This window comes from Ruditapes philippinarum, unplaced genomic scaffold, assembly GCF_026571515.1.
Source record: "Ruditapes philippinarum isolate M1 unplaced genomic scaffold, ASM2657151v2 ctg2412_1_1_1_1, whole genome shotgun sequence".
Classification (NCBI taxonomy): Eukaryota; Metazoa; Mollusca; class Bivalvia; order Venerida; family Veneridae; genus Ruditapes; species Ruditapes philippinarum.
In genome coordinates this window covers 34,105-58,589 of record NW_026854051.1, presented here as the reverse complement: position 1 = coordinate 58,589, position 24,485 = coordinate 34,105, and the positions used below count along the sequence as shown (strand labels likewise).

The window sequence follows — 24,485 nt, the reverse complement described above, 5'->3', positions numbered from 1 at the left end:
TATGTGTAGGGGGAGTGAGACATTATATGTTATTTTGGTTTTTGAGTGATATATGTGGATATAACAGTTTATTTCAAATTTGCATTAACGCCACCGGCCCATACACATGTATACATAATATATATATATATATATATATATATATATATATATATATATATATATATATATATATATATATATATATATATATATATATATATATATATATAAACACAATAGCATAATGAACATGGCAGCTAGTTAGGATAATATAACATCGCATAATATACAGATTTACATAGAGTTGTATAAAGAACAATGACATGTTGTCAGAGCAGCATTTTAGCCAATTTTCACAAAACATATAATTATGTAATAAGATTTAGCAACTGACATCAGGGTATTTAAGATAAAGATTCATTTCGCAGTTTAAATGCATAATATAAAAACATTGATAAGTTTCGTATTGTCTTAACACTTTTGCATGACATTAATAAGTTAAATTTATGATTATTTGGATGTTCCCAATACTTATTTGGTATAAATTGTTGACGTAGATTATCATATAAAGGACATTTTAACAGAAAATGAAATTCGCAATCAATTTCATATCGACAGTGTATACAAAAACGGATTTCCCTTGGAATACCAATATGTCTTCCTTTCTCTATCCTCAATTGATGAGAAGATGACCTAAAAGCAGCAAGACTACTCCTAAATTTCAATATATCTATACAGTCCAGATATTTTTCAAAATTAATATTACATTTAAAATTTCTATAGAATACTAGCTTTCTGTTTTCTAAACACTCACTGTTCCAATTTTGCATGTATTGATCTTTTAATCTATTTACATAAAGGGTAAGGAATAAGTTTGCATTTTCAACCTTTTGTTGTTCCCAAATATAGCCAAAACCATTCTTATAGAGATTTAATCGTAGAGTTGTCACCCAATTTTTATAACCTAGTTCATCTAACCGTTTAAGCATAAAATAACTTTTTTTAACATATCTCTCATCATCCATATATAAAATCCGTATCCAAAATTTAATACATCTTTTTGTTGCATATATATACATTGGGTATCTTCCACAATCTCCCATTACAACTGCATTACACGACTTTAAAGAAATATTCATAAATCTCTTACATGCATATATTTGAACACGTTCTATACAATCCCTAACTTCAAGTCCCCATATTTCTGACCCATATAACAAAACAGGACATATTTTTGAGTCAAAAATTTTAAAATAAGATTTACCTGACATTGGTAAAAGATTATACATATTTTTTAAAAGGATAACTAATACTTTTTTTGCTTTTATAGCTAAATTTTCAGACATTTTATACAATGATAATTTACTAGTGAAATTTAAAGATCCTGTAACACATTATTTTTATGGTTTTATATACAAATTATGATGCTCAAATAAAGATTTATCGATATTGTAAGTTTCAAAAAACATTATTTATAAAGATATTACCGAATTTAATATTTCATGTAAATAAAGGGAGGTAATTAGAATTTAGTTTTCTATAAATTCTAAGTCAATTTTTCCAATAAGAAATGAATGCATATAATTTAATGATTACCTTAAATATGTACAAATATTTGCAATACATATTTTACATATTCTTCCATGTTTGAAACTTGACAAATTTGCATAATTACATACATATATAATTCAATGAAGAGTGGTATGCAATCTCAATTACAAAACATACAGGATCTTTAAACCCACATAGGTAAAGGCATTTACTGTTTCAATAAGGTTATCTTTATAAAACCATTTTTCTCGTTTAGATAGGTGACCTCCGTTTTTAAAAACAACAATTTTCGTTTTTTCAACATTTACATTAAGTTTCCATTCTAAACAATATTTTTGAAGACCGTTGAGTTGATTTTGTAAACCTACGATGGTATCTGAAATCAAACCTACATCATCTGCAAACATTTAAAGAAAAATTTCAATACCTCCAGGTGATAACTGCACACCATGAGTAGCATTTTGTCTCAAAAAAGACTCCAAATCATTAATAAATAAGCAAAACAAAATTGGACTGAGCTTACATCCTTGTCTTAAACCTAGAGGGCATTCAAAGCAATCAGTTAAATTATTATTACTACTTTTGACACATGCTTTTACTGATTTATATATACTCTGTATAGCAAAAAGTAATTTACCTTTAAAACCATGTTGGTACAATGCATAATAAAGCTTTGATCTATTTACAGAATCAAATGCCTTCTTGAAATCTATAAAGGCTACATAAACCTTTTTACCTTTCATACCTAAATATTTACTCACTATTGAATATAATACAAAACCATTATCAATGGTCGAATATCCACTACGAAAACCTGATTGAGCTTCAGTAATTTTATGTAGAGCCTCAGAGTAAAAAGTTACACGTGTTGTTAATATACTAATATATAGCTTACTAAAATATCTAAAAGAGCAATACCTCTCAAGATTTTATATCACCCGAGCCGTCAGGCGAGGGTGATATTTTATCTTGGCAGGTAATATATCCACATATATCACTCCAAAACCAAAATTATAATTTTATTACCCTTCCCCTGTCGAGCTTAGATGATTTTAAAATAAATCATTGCTACTTCAAATGAAACGTCGAAATAAGCTTCCCTTTGGGGTACCCCTTCACTACAACATGACGTCACATAAATACATGACGTATATTCTTTCGAACGTAACGAATGTAAACAAGTGAAAAGGAGTAGTCTGTTGAACGCACTTTTTTGATATCAATATCAAGCTTCACAAGGTCATATTTGTTTTCAATACTGAATACAGATGAGAATATGTATCATTGCTCTATTTTGGTAAAAATTTATCATTTTACAGTTAAAAAGTGCCTGTAAATCGGAATTTACATCGTGTATGATCAAACCGTACGCGCATCGCCACAGCGCATGTTGTTTACAACGTGGGGTACCCAACGGGGAAATTTAGTGTGTATATTACCCGTCTGGCTCGGTAATATCAATTTCTTTCGGGTGATCAATATCCAATCAAAAAGGCGGAAAAAATCTGGAAGGGTAATAAATGCCCATGTGAGCACCGCTATTTTTAGTAACATTTGCGGATTCCTATCTGGTAAGTGAGAAACCGTTATATCAAACTTGCGGACAGATACCATAAATACAGTTATATAAAACTTGCTGACACAAGATATAAACACCGTTATACCACAAGATATAGATACTGTTAAATCCAACTTGCAGATATAAACTATAACTTCCGTTATATTAAACCTGCCAACACACGCTATAGAAAACGTTACATCCAACTTGCAGATATAAACTATAACTTCCGTTACATCAAACCTGCCACTACAAGCTATAGATACCGTTACATCCAACTTGCAGACATAAACTGTAACTACCGTTATATCAAACCTGCCACCACACGCTATAGATAATGTTACATCAAACTTGCAGAAATAAACTGTAACTACCGTTATATCAAACCTGCCACTACAAGCTATAGATAACGTTACATCCAACTTGCAGAAATAAACTATAACTACCGTTATATCAAACCTGCCACCACACGCTATAGATAACGTTACATCCAACTTGCAGAAATAAACTATAACTTCCATAATATCAAACCTGCCACTACAAGCTATATAGATAACGTTACATCCAACATGCAGAAATAAACTATAACTACCGTTATATCAAACCTGACACCACACGCTATAGATAACGTTACATCCAACTTGCAGAAATAAACTATAACTTCCGTAATATCAAACCTGCCACTACACGCTATATAGATAACGTTACATCCAACTTGCAGACATAGACTATAACTACCGTTATATTAAACCTTCCACCACAAGCTATAAATATCATTATATCCAACCTGCAGTCAGAGGCTATAACCACCGTTATATCAAACCTGCCAATACAAGCTATAGATAATGTAAAATCCAACTTGCAGACAGACTATAACTACCGTTACATCAAATCTGCCACCACAAGCTATAGATATTATTATATCCTCCTTTTAGTCATAAGCTTGAACTGCCACTGTGAATACCCCCGCATACCACTTTGTCAGAATCAACAGTGGTCATTAAGAGCTCAAGGACAACCTCCCTGCCAAATCTGAGGTTAACAAGAGCCATGTCAACATGGCCATCCCCTGCCGAATGTGTTTGCTCATTGGAAGAATGTATATGTAGTAGAGCAGAATAATTCCATTTTAAGAGGTCTTTTGGTAATGAAAACTGATGGCTATAGTGATTACAGATTTGAAACCTATGTGAATACTGATGGCTGAAAATAACAAAGGGCAATAACTGAAAAATAATGCAGGGTAGGTTATCATTCTTGTGTGCTGCATCCCTCCTCAGTAAAATCTATCCACCTATGAAGTTTCAAGTTATCTGTCAATACTAATTTATTGTCTGTTACAATCCTCAAATAAGTTTTCTTTCTTTTAAAAAGGTGTATGACTAATAAATCCAAATGATATCCCTCTGAATCAAACAGAATTATTTTCCTACCTTGAAATGCGCAACTTTTAAAAATGACGACCGCTTACATTTAACAAAGCCAAGTCTAATATAAATTCGCAGTAAGTAACAGAAATATGGATGGATGGTTGGACTTTTTCTCCTACTAGAATTGTTTGTTTTTATTATAAAAACAAACGATCATTCATTTTTTTTCCATAAAATGAATAATATCACCGCCTTTTAACGTTGATTGTCGAACTTTTTTTCAGCCCAAAACTTCTTGTATTTAATGAGAAATTCGACTTTCTTGAGGCTATCAATGGGGAAAACAGATTTCAATATTAAAGTTAATATAAAGGAAATTTTATTTTAACTTGTTTTTAAGCATAAAATAAAAAGAAAATTTGTTTGTTTGTTGTGTAAGATGTAATTTTAAATTCATCTCGTGAACTTTAAAAACAGTATTCTCACACGTGGCTACGCCACTCGTGAGAATACTGTTTTTAAAGTTCCAGCAAACCAAACTCTGGAGCACAATCGAAAAACATGATTCATGTGAAAAAATATTTGAAAAACATATACATATGTACCATAAATGTAACATACAGTGTCCTTTTCTTGGAGAAACTCTGTTTCCTACCATATGAAAATCATATGTTATTCATGTGTATCCATATAAAACACATATGAAAAACCTGTGTTTGCACCATATGTAAAACATATGGGGTACTTTTCTTGTAGAAACCGTATGTTTCTACCAGATGTAAAACATGTGTGTCACATACGTTTAACATGTGGTGCATATTTACTTATATGTAATGACGGAAGGGCGGGGGCATAAACATATCGTTTGTGATCTCACCTTTTCTGCCATACTACGCACCGGTATTGAAATACCGCTCAAACTGATATCATTTCTTAAATATAGCATAACATGTTTGAAGTTCCTTGTGCAATACCACTGACTTTTATCCTAAGCTAAACATGGCCTACTTACGTATCAAACAAGAACCAACAAAGGGGAATATTGTAGAAGGCGCACTTTAAATCATTTCTGTAAAAGTTGATATTTATCGATAATTTGGGTCAGGTGGATATGTTGTTTACAGACAATGATTAGAAAAAGGCGTAAAATGAAACAAACAAACAAACAGACAATGATGGAACAACCGACATGCTTGCAGTCACAAATGTTCACCTCTGAACACAGTGCGCACGCAATCGTAACACAATTGACTTACCACCTCTGCGTTTGATATACTCTGGACATAACACTGCAGTTTTCTCAAGCCGGCTTTCAATCTCTTTTGTGTCCTGTCCATTTTCTGCACAAACTATAAGGTCTAATAAGTCAGTCTGCCAGGTCTTTCTTAGACGCTCTTTAAAATCTGTGTAACCTTTAGCACCTTTGAATTTTACTTTTCTCAATATCGTCTCATTCTTATCAGTTGGGTCCTTACCCTGTAACATTTTATTTTATCAATAAGTTTCACAATTGTTTTATTTCTTTATAAATTAAATGTTGATAACAATACGTTCGGTACGCGTTTAATTTGTGTTTCGAAAGTAAGAATAAGATAAGTGTTACAAAGTTCAATTTTTGAAATAGCTAATGCAAAATGATAAGGTATTTTTTTTTTTAAAAAATATCATAAATGTAAGTTCCAAGCATGAAATAAGATAATTCCCCAAATGCCTTAGTAATTATATTATAATCAACAAAGTAAACAAGAGGGCCAAGATGGCCCTAGATCGCTCACCTGACCCATCGAACTCATCCGAACAATTACTTAGACAAGAATTCTGACCAAGTTTTATGACAGGTGAGTCAAAATGTGCCCACTAAAGTATTAACAAGGATTATCCATATTTGAGCAGTGTGACCTAGTTTTTAACCCCAGGTGACCCATATTCGAGCCTGACCTAGAAAACATCAACAACAAAAAAATTAGACAAATTTCCAGGATATTTGGATCAAAACAGTAGCCACATCAGTGTTAACACGATTTTTCTATTTTTAGCTCTTGTGACCTAGTTTTTCATTCGAGATGATCCATGTTCAAAGTTATCCGAGCAATTACCTAGACAAGCATCCTGACCAAGTTTGATGACAACTGAGTCAAAAATGTGACCACTACAGTGTTAACAAGGATTTTCCATATTAGGGCGGTGTTATCTAATTCTTCATCCGAGATGACCTATGTTCGAACTCATTCGACCAATTACCTCAACAAGGATCCTGATCAAGTTTGATGACAATTGAGTCAAAAATGTGAGCACTAGAGTGTTAACAAGGTTTTTCTATTTTTAGCTCCTGTGACCTAGTTTTTCATCCGAGATGACCCATGTTCGAACTCATTCGAACAATTACCTCAACAAGAATCCTGACCAAGTTTAATGATAATTGAGTAAAAAATGCGACGACAAGAGTGTTAACAAGGTTTTCCCATACTTGGGCGGTTTGACCTAGTTTTTGACCCCGGGTGACCCATATTCGAACGTGACCTAGAAATCATCAAAAAGTCTTTCAGACCAATTTCCAGGATATTTGGATCAAAACAGTAGCCACTAGAATGTTAACAAGATTTTTCTACTTATAGCTCTTGTGACCTAGTTTTTCATCCGAGATGATCTATGTTCAAAGTTATCCGAGCAATTACCTAGTTGAACATCCTGACCAAGTTTGATGACAACTAAGTCAAAAATGTGACCACTAAAGTGTTAACAAGGTTTTTCCATATTTGGGCGGTGTGATGTAGTTTTTGACCCAAGGTGACCCATATTCAAACTTGACTTAGAAATGATCAAAAAAACTTTCAGACCAATTTCCATGATTTTTGGATCGAAACAGTAGTCACTAGAGTGTTAACAAGATTTTTCTATTTTTAGCTCTTGTGACCTAATTTTTCATCCGAGATGACCCATGTTTGAACTCATTCGAACGATTACCTCAACAAGGATCCTGACCAAGTTTGATGACAATTGAGTCAAAAATGTGAGCACTAGAGTGTTAACAAGGTTTTTCTATTTTTAGCTCCTGTGACCTAGTTTTTCATCCGAGATGACCCATGTTCGAACTCATTCGAACAATTATCTCAACAAGAATCCTGACCAAGTTTGATGATAATTGAGTAAAAAAAATGTGACGACTAGAGTGTTAACAAGGTTTTTCCATACTTGGGCGGTTTGACCTAGTTTTTGACCCCAGGTGACCCATATTCGAATGTGACCTATAAATCATCGAAAAGTCTTTCAGACCAATTTCCAGGATATTTGGATCAAACAGTAGCCACTAGAGTGTTAACAAGATTTTTCTATTTTTAGCTCCTGTGACCTAGTTTTTCATCCGCGATGACCCAAGTTCTAATTCATTCGACCAATTACCTCAACAAGGATCCTGATCAAGTTTGATGACAATTGAGTCAAAAATGTGACCACTAGAGTGTTAACAAGGTTTTTCTATTTTTAGCTCCTGTGACCTAGTTTTTCATCCGAGATGACCCATGTTCGAACTCATTCGAACAATTACCTCAACAAGAATCCTGACCAAGTTGAATGATAATTGAGTAAAAAATGCGACGACAAGAGTGTTAACAAGGTTTTCCCATACTTGGGCGGTTTGACCTAGTTTTTGACCCCGGGTGACCCATATTCGAACGTGACCTAGAAATCATCAAAAAGTCTTTCAGACCAATTTCCAGGATATTTGGATCAAAACAGTAGCCACTAGATTGTTAACAAGATTTTTCTACTTTTAGCTCTTGTGACCTAGTTTTTCATCCGAGATGATCTATGTTCAAAGTTATCCGAGCAATTACCTAGTTGAACATCCTGACCAAGTTTGATGACAACTAAGTCAAAAATGTGACCACTAAAGTGTTAACAAGGTTTTTCCATATTTGGGCGGTGTGATGTAGTTTTTGACCCAAGGTGACCCATATTCAAACTTGACTTAGAAATGATCAAAAAAACTTTCAGACCAATTTCCATGATTTTTGGATCGAAACAGTAGCCACTAGAGTGTTAACAAGATTTTTCTATTTTTAGCTCTTGTGACCTAATTTTTCATCCGAGATGACCCATGTTTGAACTCATTCGAACGATTACCTCAACAAGGATCCTGACCAAGTTTGATGACAATTGAGTCAAAAATGTGAGCACTAGAGTGTTAACAAGGTTTTTCTATTTTTAGCTCCTGTGACCTAGTTTTTCATCCGAAATGACTAATGTTTAAACTCATTCGAACAATTATCTCAACAATAATCCTGACCAAGTTTGATGATAATTGAGTAAAAAATGTGACGACTAGAGTGTTAACAAGGTTTTTCCATACTTGGGCGGTTTGACCTAGTTTTTGACCCCAGGTGACCCATATTCGAATGTGACCTAGAAATCATCAAAAAGTCTTTCAGACCAATTTCCAGGATATTTGGATCAAACAGTAGCCACTAGAGTGTTAACAAGATTTTTCTATTTTTAGCTCCTGTGACCTAGTTTTTCATCCGCGATGACCCAAATTCTAATTCATTCGAGCAATTACCTAGTCAAGCATCCTGATCCAGTTTGATGATAATTGAGTTAAAAATGTGACCACTAGAGTAATATCAAGGTTTTTCTATTTCTAGCTCCTGTGACCTAGTTTTTCACCCGAGATGACCCATGTTCGAACTCATCTGAGCTATTACCTAGACAAGCATCCTGACAAAGTTTGGTGATGATTGAGGCAAACATGTGACCGCTAGAATGTTAACGAACAAGTGTGGACGGACGATGTACATTCAACGATCCTAAAAGCTCATCCTGAGCTAGCCAAGGTGAGCTAAAAAATTCACCATTGTCACAGATGTCATAAAGTACTGACAATTGGATAAAGTAAACTAAACTTTACTGGTCTTTAAACTATTTTATATCGTACCTGGATATTCCTTTTGTCTGCGACGGTAAGTAATTCAAAGCCTGTCTCACAATCAATTATGGGATCCGGATGCAAATACTTCTTGACCGCCACATAATTCTTATCTATGGCTTTACGGAAAATCTCATTATCACAAGACTCTGCCATCTCCAGCTTTCTTAAATATAGATTAAAAATTCATCATTTATTAAACAAAGTATGGATTGCTTGACAACATGTTTAGTGTATTAAAGATATATCGCCTTTCAGATGATTTCTATACACCGTGTATATCCAGTAACGAAGAAATGTGCAAATAACGCAGGAATTGTGCAAAAATAACGCAGAATTGTGCAATTTAGTGGCTTAAACGAGCACAGCGATAAGTAAATGGACTAATATTTTTTATTGGACACCAAATTGGAAGAAACGAGTTAGCGCATACGGTTGCTGAGACATTATACTTTAAACCTGATAATGTTTATTTTTCAAGTTCATTCGTGAAAATGACGATCTGACTAGCGTATTGATGGCGATTTTTAGTTTTGTTGATATCTTTAAATACAGTAACGTACTTATAACTTTATGATTTTATATATATTAGGTGTTACCCCGTATACCTGAGACATTTTCCAATTTACTCGGGTCATATTACACTAAATTTAGCACAAAAAAACCCTAATTGAGACCATTTTTACGAGGTTACGCAAAATTCGTAAATGAAGCACTGAATCAACTGCGGTTATCTCATTAAAAGTAGCTATATCCTATTTAACATGCTTCCTTCTATTGTTATACGACACTTGTAGTTTAACAAATGTCTTGTGTATACAGAATATGAAAAAATGTTTGAATGTGTTAAATGTATATATTTATTTGACAAAACACAAAAGACAGTTTCAAAACGGTAATCAGGTTGTCTTTCCCACGAATGATCTAAGAAAGTAAACAAATTCCTGAAAAACATGTTATGCTGGTTAAAGTATAATGTAGAAGCAGCCGTATGCGCTAATTCATTTCTTTGAATTTGATAAAGAATAAAATATTTTGGTTCGTTAACTTACTGTGTTATTCGTTTTGGCAATAGCGTTGCACAGCTTCAGCGTTACTTTTACGATAATTGCACATTCCTGTGTTACTGGATGTGCACGGAGCTATAGCTGTACAAATATATACATGTATTAGTATTTCCAAAAATGCTAGAAATCGACGTTTAGCCATGAATATAGAATTAATATTTCTTTTCTTGCCTAAAACCTTTATTGTATGTGGTCAACACATGAAGCCAACAAAAATACTTGATTTACTCTACCATTCCGTTCTTGCCAAAATATTTTGACGCGCGAAGCAAGATTCTGGGATATTTTTGTTCTGGGTCAGAATGTAGGAGATAAGCAGTTTTGCTTATGAGAAAAAAATCGCAATAACAAACACGTACATGTAGTACAATAAGTTAGACTACATGCGTTACTTAATAAGTGCATCAATCGGCAAAAATAATTAGCTCCTTGCGTAATTAACAACAGTTACTTGCTACACGTCTGTGAACATTCTATAAATGGAATATATGTTCTATGCTCCGTCGACTGCTTTGCGACGTGTTTTTCCCCCTAAAACGGACTATAACTGACTCTGCTATATTATAGGTATGATGCAATAACAACATTTATAGTAGTAAACTCGCCAAGAAGAAAGCATTTATATTATTTTTATTTAAGTGCAAGTTTTGGAAAGAAAACAAAATATACTCTTTTTTTGGACTACATTCCCTTATCAGAAATGACATATAGCATAAAAATATTGCAATTTGCTATGCTTATCCTGCAAAAGCCTAAAGACTGGTACTGAGTTCGTACATTGATAATGGTATATTTCAGTTGTACATATAGGTGGTTGGGCGAGGCCATTTAAGCATCCCTCGTTGAAGTTTTTTGACTTCCATTTTCTTATCATGTGATATTCAATCATTCGCTTTGGTTGGCTAAAGGCAGGCGGTGTACAGGTAGAACTGTGTCCAGGAACGGCGATAATTATACTTATAATAAATAAAACAGTGAGAAATATTGTTGAAAGATTTAAATGCTTAAAAAGTGAGAAAAAAATGTGGTATGAAAAAATATCATATTTCACTTATGGCTACCGCCACTCATGAAATATTTACTCATGAAATATTTATTTTCATACCTTTCGATGAAATAAATCCTGTATTTATATATTTAAAAATATTAAATATCCCCTTTTTCTTTCAATTCTCTAACCCGTGTATGATTCGTCCATATGTTGTAACGTACTTGTGTTCCCCAGTTGCAGGAACGCTCTGCTCTCTGTTTCAATAAACGTCATTAAAAATATTGCATTGATATACTTAGTTTACTTACTTAGCGCAATATAAAACATATGGTTTCATTATTAAACAACACTCAGTTACTGCTCGTGTTTAAGGATTCCTAAGTGAAGTTGGCGGCCCAGCGGCCTGGCGGCGTGAAGTTGGCGGCCCAGCGGCGTGAAGTTGGCGGCCCAGCGGCCTGGCGGCGTGAAGTTGGCGGCCTGGCGGCCTGGCGGCGTGAAGTTGGCGGCCTGGCGGCATGAAGTTGGCGGTATGGCGGCCAAAAATCTTAATGTTGTACAAATGTTATTTTAACAATAAAACGGCATTTAATGAAGTTTTAAATATAATTATTGTTATTTAAAGGATATATAAAAGAAAAAATCACTTTCAGAGATTTTTTTTATTTTGTCATTTTTGTGAAGTTGGCGGCCTGGCGGCCAAAAATTTTAGTGTGGTAGAAATGTTGTTTTAACAAAAAACGGCATTTAATGAAGTTTTAAAGATAATTATTGTTATTTAAAGGATATTTAAAAAGAAAAAATCACATTCAGAGAATTTTTTATTTTGTCATTTTTTTGTGAAGTTTGCGGCCTGGCGGCCAAAAATTTTAATGTGGTAGAAATGTTATTTTAACAATAAAACGGCATTTAATGAAGTTTTAAAGATAATTATTGTTATTTTAAGGATATATAAAAAGAAAAAATCACTTTCAGATCACGTTTTTTTCTTTATTTTATAATTTTTGTGAAGTAAGTGACCTCTTAAAATTTTACAGTTATTGAAATGATATAAAAAATGGTATTGAATGAAGTTTTTGTTATTTAAAAGTTATATAAGCAAGGGATCACTTTGAGAGCTCTTTTATCATTTTTGTGAAGGGAGCGGCATAAACTTGTTTTATGTATGGTACGCCTGGGATTCAGGCGTTGATATTTTTTGCTTATTCATTACATACATACGCGTTATTTCATACTTGTTCGTGTTTTTGATAATATCGATCAGCCGAACAGAAGCACATAAGAATGACAGACTTGAACGCAGGCTAATAATGTATGGTGTACAATTTCTGTAACAAATATGAATGGTCCTTTATGAAGTTTTAAAACTTTTTTTTCGGGTCCCATCCAATTTATTCTCCCCGTCCCAACCATGAGTATAAGTCAGGTAATCATCCTTTACTGACTTTACAAAATAACTTTTGCTTACACATTTATTAACAATAACTCATGATTATAGCATGGGGTTATGGTCATACCCTAAATGATTTCCTCCTTGTTATTGAATGAAACTGAAAGGTTGAATGGTCGGGACTCCGATTGCTAGCACAAGTGTAAATTAGTCGTTATTCGGGTGAAAAATGTATTGAATGTTTCCATGTTGTTATATTAACGCTATTATTTGTTAAAGTTCAATACGTGAACTTGTAATTTTTAAACATTGATTTGTTTTAACATTTGTATATGTTGTATGTTGCTTGTATGTAATTGTTTAAATTATTATCATACATCACATGTTTATCAATATATCGTTCTTACTATTGCTGTACTTCAACACTTCATTCTTATGGTGTTGTATATACGGATATTTCCAGAATAAATGTACAGTACCTTTGCTTTCTTATTCAAATTATTAAGGTTTTGCACCCATTTTCGATCTGCATCGCATAATAGTTATACCTCAACACCGCATGAATTATGGTAAAAATACATTTTTGTTACAATGATGCCAATATTTGGAATAGAATCTTATTTTATAACGGTCATACGGTCATATTATTCTCTAACATATTTTAAAAATAAAAACATCACTTGTACACGAAATAAATATCTTTATAACCATATCATTACTTTATTATAGTACTTATTATGCATGTATATTTATAATTAATAAATTAAAGTAGTATTATGGCGAGTGGTAAGCGCGTCAGACTAGTCATCTATGTATCGCTCGCCGTGTGGGCACAAAGCCAGTCAGGGACAAGCCGTAATTTTCTTGAGCAAGACACTTAACACGAAATGAATAATAGAATAAATCATCCAATTTTCTCCTCATAATCAGAACTCTCTAACCACTACGCTGCTCAGTTGTACGTATCCATATCCACTTTCATTCTTCTATATATCAATAAAAATGCAAAGTGAAATAACTGAATAACTTGCACAACCCATTATATCATAATGGTATGACCCGTTAATGTAAACGTTATCGAGTTCGACGTAAACCTTTGTTTACATAACAAAGATTGATAAAAATGCGAAAAAAATATGGAAAGCCATGGCTGTCTTATATTGTTCTTTTCCAATTTATTTAACCATTTGGATAATATATAAGTTCACTTCGACTATATATGAATTGAAAACACCTTCTTATTTAACCGGAATCCATTATGTTAATCCACAGTTACAATATATGAAACCATACCGTCAGTGTATGAAACAGAGTTAGCAATATTTAAGTTGATTTTCTCAATATATGATTCCAGTTCTTCAATATATGGTACCAAAGTAGCCATGTATGGAATCAGATATCCTTATATGAATCCGAATCATCAATATATCAATTAATTTTTTCAATATATGAATCCAATTTATCAATTTATGAAACCAAAGTAGAAATATATAAGTTGGTTATCACATTATATGATACCAATTCTTCAATATATTGTACCAAAGTAGCAATACATGGAACCAGATGTCCTGATATGAAACCGAATTATCAATATATTAATTCATTTTTACAATATATGAAACCAGTTTATTAATGTATGTAACCGAAGTAGCAACTGGTTTCATATATTGAAAAATGAATTAATATATTGATAATTCGGTTTAATACCAGGATATCTGGTTCCATATATGGCTATTTTGGTACAATATATTGAAGAATTGGTATCATATAATGTGATAACCAACTTATATATTTCTACTTTGGTTTTATAAATTGATAGTTGGTTACATATAGTGAAAAATGAATTAATATATTGAAAATTCGGTTTCATATAAGGATATCTGATTCCATACATGGCTACTTTGGTACCATATATTGAAAAACTGGAATCATATATCGAGAAAATCAACTTATATATTGCTAACTCTGTTTCATACACTGACGGTATGGTTTCATATATTGTAGCAGTGGATTAATATAATGGATTCCGGTTAAATTAGAAGGTGTTTTCAATTCATATATAGTCGAAGCGAACTTATATATTATCCAAATGGTTAAATAAATTGAAAAAGAACAATATAAGACAGCCATGGCTTTCCATAAAAAAGGTAAGGCAAGTAAAACGTGCCTTGATAGCGCAGTAGGCAGAGCGACCGTTTAAGTGTTATATTCATGGTCGAATCATGGTTATATATACATAACCCCTATATTAAGAATTACATTGGCGTCTTTTAATATTTTTCTTATTTCGACGGGTTTTTGAAAAAGAATCAAAATTTTGGAAATGATTGCCTTTGAATTAGAGAAAACACTCCACTTGAGACCATTATTCAAAACTAAACTTTACACAATTACTATCTGTATTCAATTGATAAAAATTAAATCGTAGTGCGTTTAAAAAGTTGCATAAAAAAGTAATGTGATTGACATTAAAGAAAACATTAAAATACTAAATTTTAAATTCTAAATGCCTTATTTTATCATTTCTACAAAGCCTTAATATTTGGCCGCGGGCCACATGGGTATTTACAAAATAAAACTCTGAAGTATTTTTTGTTATAATGAAAAGGGGTTTAAAAGGCCGGGGTCCGGACTGGTATTATTTTGTTTCATATAGTCTACCAAATCATATATTTTTATAATTTATATGCTTGTTACATTTAAAAAAGCTAAATTTCATTGTATTGAATGCCATAAATCGAAAAATAAAAAAATTATTATGTTTTATTCAATAATGAACGCGATGTATTTCCAACAATTTGGGTTAAGGGTATTTCTTTGTTGTTATCTTTTGTCTGCTTGAGATCTACAAGCATAAACCTTTGATCACGGAATAGGACCTTTGTTTCTTAACCGTAATAACCCTAAGCCTAATTGATATTTCGACCAGAAAACAAAAGAAACAATAAATTATCTTAAAAATTCATTAAAAAGCCTTTATTGTGAAAAATAACATTTTTACAAATTAAATTTTTGCCGCCGGCCCCCCAGGCCCCTGGGGGCCAACTTTTACAAAAAAGACAAAATAAAAAAATTCTATGAAAGTGATTTTTTCTTTTTATATATCTTTTAAATAACAATAATTATCTTTAAAACTTCATTAAATGCTGTTTTATTGTTAAAATAACATTTGTACAACATTAAAATTTTTGGCCGCCAGACCGCCAACTTCACGCCGCCAGGCCGCTGGACCGCCAACTTCACGCCGCCAGGCCACTGGGCCGCCAACTTCACGCCGCCAGGCCGCCAACTTCACACATCTATAAACAGCGCTTTGATATAGCTGCACGCCTCCAGATCAGCCAAAATATTTCAAGAAAATCAATCTTGAAAAAAAATGTATTAAGATCTTAAGAAAAGTAAAAAGATTCAATATTTAATTAGTTATTTACATGTTATGTGCGATTAATGACTGATTTTGTAGTATCAATCACAATAATACTACTGCGTTACGCAGTAAGAGGTATTTATGTATATTTTGACCTCTTTTTGGTAATTTACGTGGATTGTAAGTGCCGTTTGCAATGTGTAAATTACTTTCTTTGTTCACTTCACTGTATTTTATTTTTAAAGACATTTTCATAATTTTCATAAAAATTAGCATGAATCTGGAAATTTTGAAAAAGTTACTTATATGTGACAGAACGCAATCATTAAATTCGATATTTTATGAGTATTCCTTAAGATCGTGTATTGGACACTTATAATTATTGAACATGGTCCCGTGCCAAAACCAAAAGGTCGGTTTAAAAGGCGGGTGCGGTTCGTCCAGGATCTGGGCTCCATTTTCATTGTTTGTAGGTATATCTCTCAGTAATCATATTTTGAGTTAGAGTTTAAATTTATATGCTTGTCATTTCATCTTATAACATATGCTAGAATTTTTCAATTGTAATTTTTGAGTGCCATAAATTACGACAGAAATTAAAACCCAAGCAGTTTATTTGCTTTCCTTAATTCGGACGGATAACGGAACGGACGGACGGACTGTCCGCTCCAACAATTTGGGTTAAGGGGCTATTTTCTTTGTTGTTTTCTTTTGTCTGCTTGAGATCTACAAGCCCATAAACCCTTTGATCACGGAATGGACCTTTTGTTCTCTTAACCGTTATATAACCCCTAAACCTAAAATGTTTTCTCGGACAGACAAACAGACGGCGAAGGCAAAAAAATATGTCTCCCAAAATTTTTTTGGGAGACATAATTAATTCTTGCAAATAAATTTCAAAAAAATATCTTCATTGCTAGGTGTTGGTTGGGAATAGAACCAGGGATTTTCAAATCGTTAGTTCGGTATCTATACCATAATACCACACCTGAATGACGTTAGATAGATACCAGTGTTTATCCAATGACCTTTACGAAAGTTAATGAAGTGTCAGGTCAATATTGTTGGACAATAACAGTTTTATTATGTTGATAGATTAGTTGCCTTTTTTGACAGCTCGACAGCTCCATACGTTTCGATATAGAAATGTGCGATTGGCTAATTTTGTTTGGTTATTGTATTCAAGATTCAAGAATATTAAAATATGAAACACGTGTTTCCATTGAATCATTCACGCATATTTCATAGCCAGTTAAATACCATCCATGTACTTGGAATCATTATAGTAAAAGAACAAGAAAAGCATTGATGCAAAGCATCAAAGGGCGTCCATGCAAAAAAAACCCAGCAAATGAAGATGAACTAGTAGTAGTAGACATCTGATGACCAGATATTCTGATAAATAATGTTCAATGGTTAATTGGTTTTTACCAGAATTGTATATCATTTATGAATCGGCAGACAAAAGACATTGTTCATCATGAACTTTGGTAGGCATGTAAGAGATCAGACTATTATCTTTTTTACACAGGAACTTGAAATTCTATCAATATTAACGATAATATCCAAAATATACAGGTCTATAATATCCAAAATATACCCCTACGGAAACGTAAAGCGACCACCCTTATATGATACATATCAAATGACTTTTTTTGTAGTTTTATAGTATGTTTGTTATATGTAAATATGCTTTGAGGATTTAAAAAGATGTAAGTGTTTTATTTTTTTCGTTTTGTCAGAAAGTTAAAAGTAGTTTATCTTGCATTACAATTATAAGATAAAAAACGTACGTTAGATTACGAAAAATACGTATTATATATAATTTCAACATAACTTGATTTAATTGCTTCCTTTATCAAATACAAAAGTCTTGACTTTTCTATAGGGGGTATTACGGAAACGTATAGCGACCACCCCTACATCTTAGCTAAAACATAATTTTTGACAATTTATTTAATACATATTATATACCTAACCAATTTTTACAAACTTACTTGATCTGAAATAATTATCTAGTTATATCTACCGCCCCTACATTTTGGTAAAACAGAATTTAAGACAATTTATTGAACACACGATATATATCTGACCAATATTTACATTGTTATTTGATCTTGAATATATATCATTTACTCAATCTGCTGTTTATATTGCTGGATTAAAATTTATGTGAAATTTTTCAGTTCATTTATATATGTATTAGTTATATATACTTGAGGTTTTTTTTTATTCGCATACCTCTATCATTATGAAATATAATATTACATTTTTTACAATTCATATTTGATAAAGAGGACAGAAAAATCGTGCACAATACAAAACTTTTTTTTAAAGATTATATATTTTATGAACCATTTGAATGAGGCTTTCTGTATTACAAATCACAGGCACGAGTATCGGACCTGGGAAGAATGTGACCAGGTTGATAAAAAAATCCGTAAATTATGACCCCCTTTAAAAATATACTATAAGTTAAGAGAAGGCCGGAAACTCCAGATTCGAGCCTACGAGCAAGGGATTCATTTCCCGGGCCGTTGTGAAAACAATTGACCAGACAATTAAAAAAAACTTCTATCACTATTTCACGTTTGTATTAAGCTTCAAAATGAGACCAATCCCAAGTCTCTAGCCCTTCCCGTTCATGAAATATCTATCAGGAAACGAGCGAATTCTCTTAACTTATAGTATATTTTTAAAGGGGGTCATAATTTACAATTTTTTTGTGGTTTTTGACACTTTTAAGATGAACACAGGATTTTTTTATCAACCTGGTCATATTTTTTCTTCCCAGGTCCGATACTCGTGCCTGTGTTACAAATATTAAGGAATGTGACTCCTCCATTACGCGCGCAATTTTAAATCAATTAGTAGCTAAATTGGTGGACTGCATATTATATATTTTGCGAAAAAAGAGAGATTTTTTCCTATGAAAAATATACTCGTAAAATATTGGCGCTTCATCACCCTAACATTTGATTTTGACCGCATTTTTGTATGATAGTCTTATATGATGTGTGACACGAGAAAAGTCAAGATATTTGTATTTGATAAAGGGAGCAATTAAATCAAGTTATGTTGTAAACCATATATAATACGTATTTTTTCGTAATATATCGTACGTTTTTATCTTATAATGCAAGATAAACTACTTTTAACTTTCTTACAAAATGAAAAAATAAAACCGTTACATCTTTTTAAATATGTATTTCTTCCTTCAAAGCATGTTTATATATAACAAACATACTATAAAACTATAAAAAAAGTCATTTGATATGTATCATTTAAGGGTGGTCGCTATACGTTTCCGTAGATTGAGGTGGTATTTTCTAAATAGTAGTCAAAATGAATTTTTTTGGTGGGTCAGTTTACTATTTTAATGAATTACTTCAAAAACCTCATCTGATCCACTTCAATAAACCCATAACAACTCATGTTAAAATTGCAGACAAAAGTTTCTGACATTATTTGGCAAGTGAACATTCCACTCAAACTACCATAAAATCGATTGCCTTCAAACGAAAACATAGAACAGTTTGACTTGAACTATAGTATAACTGTCGCAAAAGCGACATTTAAAGTTATGAACTAGGTCTATTTAAATATTCACGGAAGAAATGCCATAAGTGCAATCAGGGCCGTAAAACAGAAAACCGGAGAGACCTACGGAAACGACAATTTCAAAATGATAATACTTTTTGCATTTTATTTCCTGCAAAATTATCCAGTCATAGTGCGACACGAATGATCGTTTCTTTAAACTAAAACTACTTCTATAAATAGATTTTCGGACTTTTACAATGTCAAGGTCATCATTCTATTTATAGGTACAGCAGTAACATACATAATAACCCACATGATTAATAAAAAAAACCGAGGACCGCGATTAAGTGACGGATAAGATAATTTCATTAGAATATGTTTGCATTGCGAAATTCTCCACTTCGCTATTCATTGTACATATCCGACATTTCTTTTTGATAATCAAACACCCTCGTACCAATCAGAATTATCGGCTATTATGACAGACGAAAAGGCCCAAGAAGTTGCAATTGCCCTTTCACAAAATCTGATTTCATTCCATAAGGGGCTTCACGTTTCGGCGCGGACGCCAATGATAATATTTGTTTTTGTTTATGTGCATAATGAACTAGTCGTTTCAACAAAATTATGGTGGCTGATTTGTGCCATTCGTGTTTTCAACCTACGACCCCGCCAAGCGAAAAGTCGAAAAGTTAAAATGGCGGGGGCGCGGAGCGAAAACACGCTGATTAGCGAGGGGGTGGGTTCGGAGAGAAAACACGCTTATTAACATCCCCGCCATTTGAACTTGTTAAATATTGACTTTTCGCTTGGCGGGGTCGAGAGAGGAAAACACGCTAATTAGCGAGGGCGCGCGGCGAAGTTTTATTAACTTAACTTCGCCTACGTCCCCGCTAATTATCGTGTTTTCGTCCCGCGACCCCGCCGTTTTATTTTTTAAGTCTCGCTCTGCGGTCCTGCGCGGCGAAGTTTAATTAATTAAACTTTGCCCCGCGCCCTCGCTTACTAGCGTTTTTTCGCTGCCCGCCCCCGCCATTTTAACATGTTAAGTATCGACTTTTCGCTTGGGGGTGGGGTCGCGGGACGAAAACACGCTAATTATCGGGGGCGCGCGGCGAAGTTTAATTTTTTAATTAGCGTGTTTTCGCTGCGCGCCCCCGCCATTTTACCTAGTTAATTTTCGACTTTTCGCTTGGCAGGGTCGCGGGGCGAAAACACAAATGGCACAAATCCGCCACCATACAAAATAGACATCCACAAGGTCCATGTAAACATCAACAATATCTAATGTTACGTTCAAAAATACTTTCATTATTTTGGCAGATCTAAACATCGGATGAGCCCACAGATTATTTAAATGGTTGTGAATTTTATAATGTTAAATTCGGCCTGTATATTTTAGCATGTATTTCATTTGATCCTATCTTTCCTTTTCCTGTCCAATCCTATAATCAATATTCAGATTAATCTGTTGCTTGGTTGTTAAATCGTTGTTTTTTTAACAACTCTCAAATAATGGTTATTTATTCTGACACATAATAATAAATCACGATTATTTTTTTGTGCCTGTAGTAAAAATATCAGCCAGTAGCCCGGTTTATCAGTTCTATGTTTACATAGTAGCGCCTCTGATCCATAAGTACACACAACCAATGTGAATGGTAGTTGAATATTGGAAAATTGGATCAGTTAACAGACACAACAAATTATATACTATATATGAGAATAAAGGCCCCTAACGAGAGAAAACTATCACGCAAACCCAACAAAAACTGTGCCGTAAAAAAGACCACCTCTAGGAATAATTCATCCTTTCATAAATCAAAATCGCTCAAGTTGCTTCAAAATACGAGGAAGTTTCCATTTTTTAAAGATTTTTTTCCGATATGGAACTTGTTTTCCGCTTTTTCGAAAATGATAATAATTACTTTAATTTTAGATATCCCCCTGTCCACAAGACAAAATGAGTGTTTATACGCGTTATGATTTCTGTAATGTTTTGAAAGGTTGGTTGTTATATATCGTCTGCTACTATGACTATGCAAAGGGGTCCGACACACTTAGGTGTGTTCATCTATAGTGTAATTAACTTACACAAGCAATCTCACAAAAAATATACTAGGGACAAATATTTTATATATATGAACACACCAAAGTGTGACGGACCCCTTTGCTACTATGTTGGTGCGCGACGTAAATCCCAGCCAAAATGTAATTAAAGCTACAGAGTATGAATATAAACAAGAGGGCAATAATGGTCCTGAGTCGCTCACCAGAAACAACTGCTTTTCAGTGTTGGAAATTATTTTTCAAATGCACTTGCTGAAAGGCAAGTCCAGCTCTTTCGGCAAGTTCAGCTCAACTTTAACTTGCCCCTCTAGTAATATACTTTCACAATAATGTTTTTTTTTCTAATTGTTTTTTTAAACAATAGGACCACTAAGATGGCCCTAGATCACTCATCTAACCCATCATTTCATTATTCATTATTAAAATTGAAATATTTTGCCCTAATATTTTGGAAAGGCATTGTTTAAACTATCTATGTTGCAAGTATGTACCTATGAGACTATGTAAAATAAATGTACACATGTATCGCAGACATTCCACCATAAGTTGTTTCCCTTTCATTATAAAAGATATAATACTATGCTCATACTTGAGTAAAATATTTTTATCATAGAAATTTATTGAAATCTATGAAATTCTTACTGAATCTATCGAATTTGAATAAAAGAATGAATACACTATGTATGGGAAGCTGCATTCCCTAATTTAGGCCAAGTAAAGTGGGTCTTTTCTATACAAAAACAGACACTCTATATTCATAATATGACCACCTAATATATTTATAAAGAGATGTATCCACTGTCAATATTTTCTAATATCAAATTTGAGCATAGAATATCTTTAAACTATATTTGAAGAAATGTCATGGCCCGAGGCATTTAAGCTTTAGCGGCCCCTAAATAGGGCCAATCAAAATTAATATGAGTAAACTTGATAAAAGACTACCTAAGAATGCTGCAGGCAAAGTTTGGTGATCATACATTCATTAGTTCTGTAGAAGGAGACGTTTAAAGGTATTTCTATGTTTAGCTTAAGCGGTCCTAAAAGTGGCCAATCAAATTAATATGAGCAAAGAAAGTTTGGTGATCATCCATCAATTAGTTCTGTAGAAGAAGATGTCCAAATGTTTTTCTATTTTTAGCTCTAGAGACCCCTAAAACGGGCCAATCAAATGAAAATGAGCAAATTTTATACAAGACTGCCTAAGAATGCTACAGACAAATTTTGGTGGTCATCTATCATTTAATTTAGTGGTAGAAGATGTTCAAGGGTTTTTTCTGTTTTTAGCTCTGTTTACCCCTAAAAGGAGCCAATTGAAATGACATGAGCAATTTAAGTGTGACTGTCACAAGGATGCTACAGTCCAAATTTGAGGTAAATCTGCCCATCAGTTCCAGAGAAGATGATGATTGTTGACGCATGACGACGGACAATGGGCGACGGACTGCGGAGTATCCCCCTTTGATACTAATACATGTAGCTCACCCTGAACCTTCGGTTCTGGTGAGCTAAAAATGGCGTCTTGATTTAGATAAGGAAAGGAGTCTTCTCACTATAGATATGAGAAAAAAATCCAGCATTGTACATTATTGCCATGTCTGAACGAAGCCTGTACCATCAGTTCTCACTGTTGTACAACGTTCATTGGAAAAAGCCCCTCAATTTATGCACAGCAATAATCAAATATTTTGCCTTGGTGCATACATATTTAGCTTCACAAAATAGTTAAGTTTGAAAAAAACGATTAAATTATTATTGACAAATGAGTGAACTCGACGTAAACATGTTAACTTTACTTTCGGTTTCGGAGTTTTGAGGAGCTGTACAACATTGTATACGCATGCTGTCCTTCTAATCACATTTGACACCCTCCATTCAATAGTTACGAAAATATGTAAACCTTGTGCCTAAGAGTTTGTGCGTCTACACAAAACTTGAAAATTCGATATGCTTATCTTTGACTTTTGAAACCGAAAGTGATCGGAAAAAAATGTCATCGAATATCCCAATGATATATGTAACTGTTAGCAACAAACAAACAAACAAAAATAAGACATCTGTTGTTCCTATAAAAATGATAATATCTGCAAATACATTTAAAATAAAAATACTGGATCTCAGTTAAATAAAAAAACAATGCATGATAGATAATTATAAATTACAATTTAATACTTACGTAAAAGTGTCTTCTTTAACAGTTTAATCCATTCTGTGTTTTGAAGCAAGTGGTTTGAAAATTTTGTTCAAGGTTCATCTTTCAAATGTTTACATTTCAAATGTTAAAATGAAATCACAGTAAAACAACTGATAAAAAACACAAATTTTAAACAATCTTGTCATACTTAAAAACTTGCAAACTCCTCACAGCGGTCATGTGACGCTTTGGCTGAAACCCACGTGGCGATAGTTGTATCATGTGACAAAAACATGGCGGCCAATTTCAGAAAAGGATCCTATATCCAACTGGCAGATTTACAATTGCATCCTTACCAGATAAAATATGTTCAGAACATTCAATTTGTTTACATTTTAAAACAAGTGCCGGATCAAAATCTTGCGCAATCGTTCAATAACTGTCTAACTTCAACCATTGTTTACAATACATACGGTGTCACAGTAAAATATCTTTTGTTATGTTTACAAAATGATTTTTATACATTTTTTTTTAATTCTTGTAC

General features: G+C 33.2%; 1 protein-coding gene across 1 annotated transcript in view; it reads right to left on the bottom strand.

Moving 5' to 3' along the window:
- LOC132738818 (uncharacterized) overlaps positions 1-24,485 on the bottom strand; it is a 34,648-nt gene extending 10,163 nt beyond the window's left edge. The window contains exons 1-3 of the mRNA XM_060726421.1: positions 23,984-24,485; positions 9,392-9,548; positions 5,718-5,937 (exon numbers count right to left, since the gene is read on the bottom strand). Coding sequence (XP_060582404.1) covers positions 5,718-5,937; positions 9,392-9,538 — 367 coding nt within the window. The 5' untranslated portion in view covers positions 9,539-9,548; positions 23,984-24,485. The remainder of the gene's footprint in view (positions 1-5,717; positions 5,938-9,391; positions 9,549-23,983) is intronic.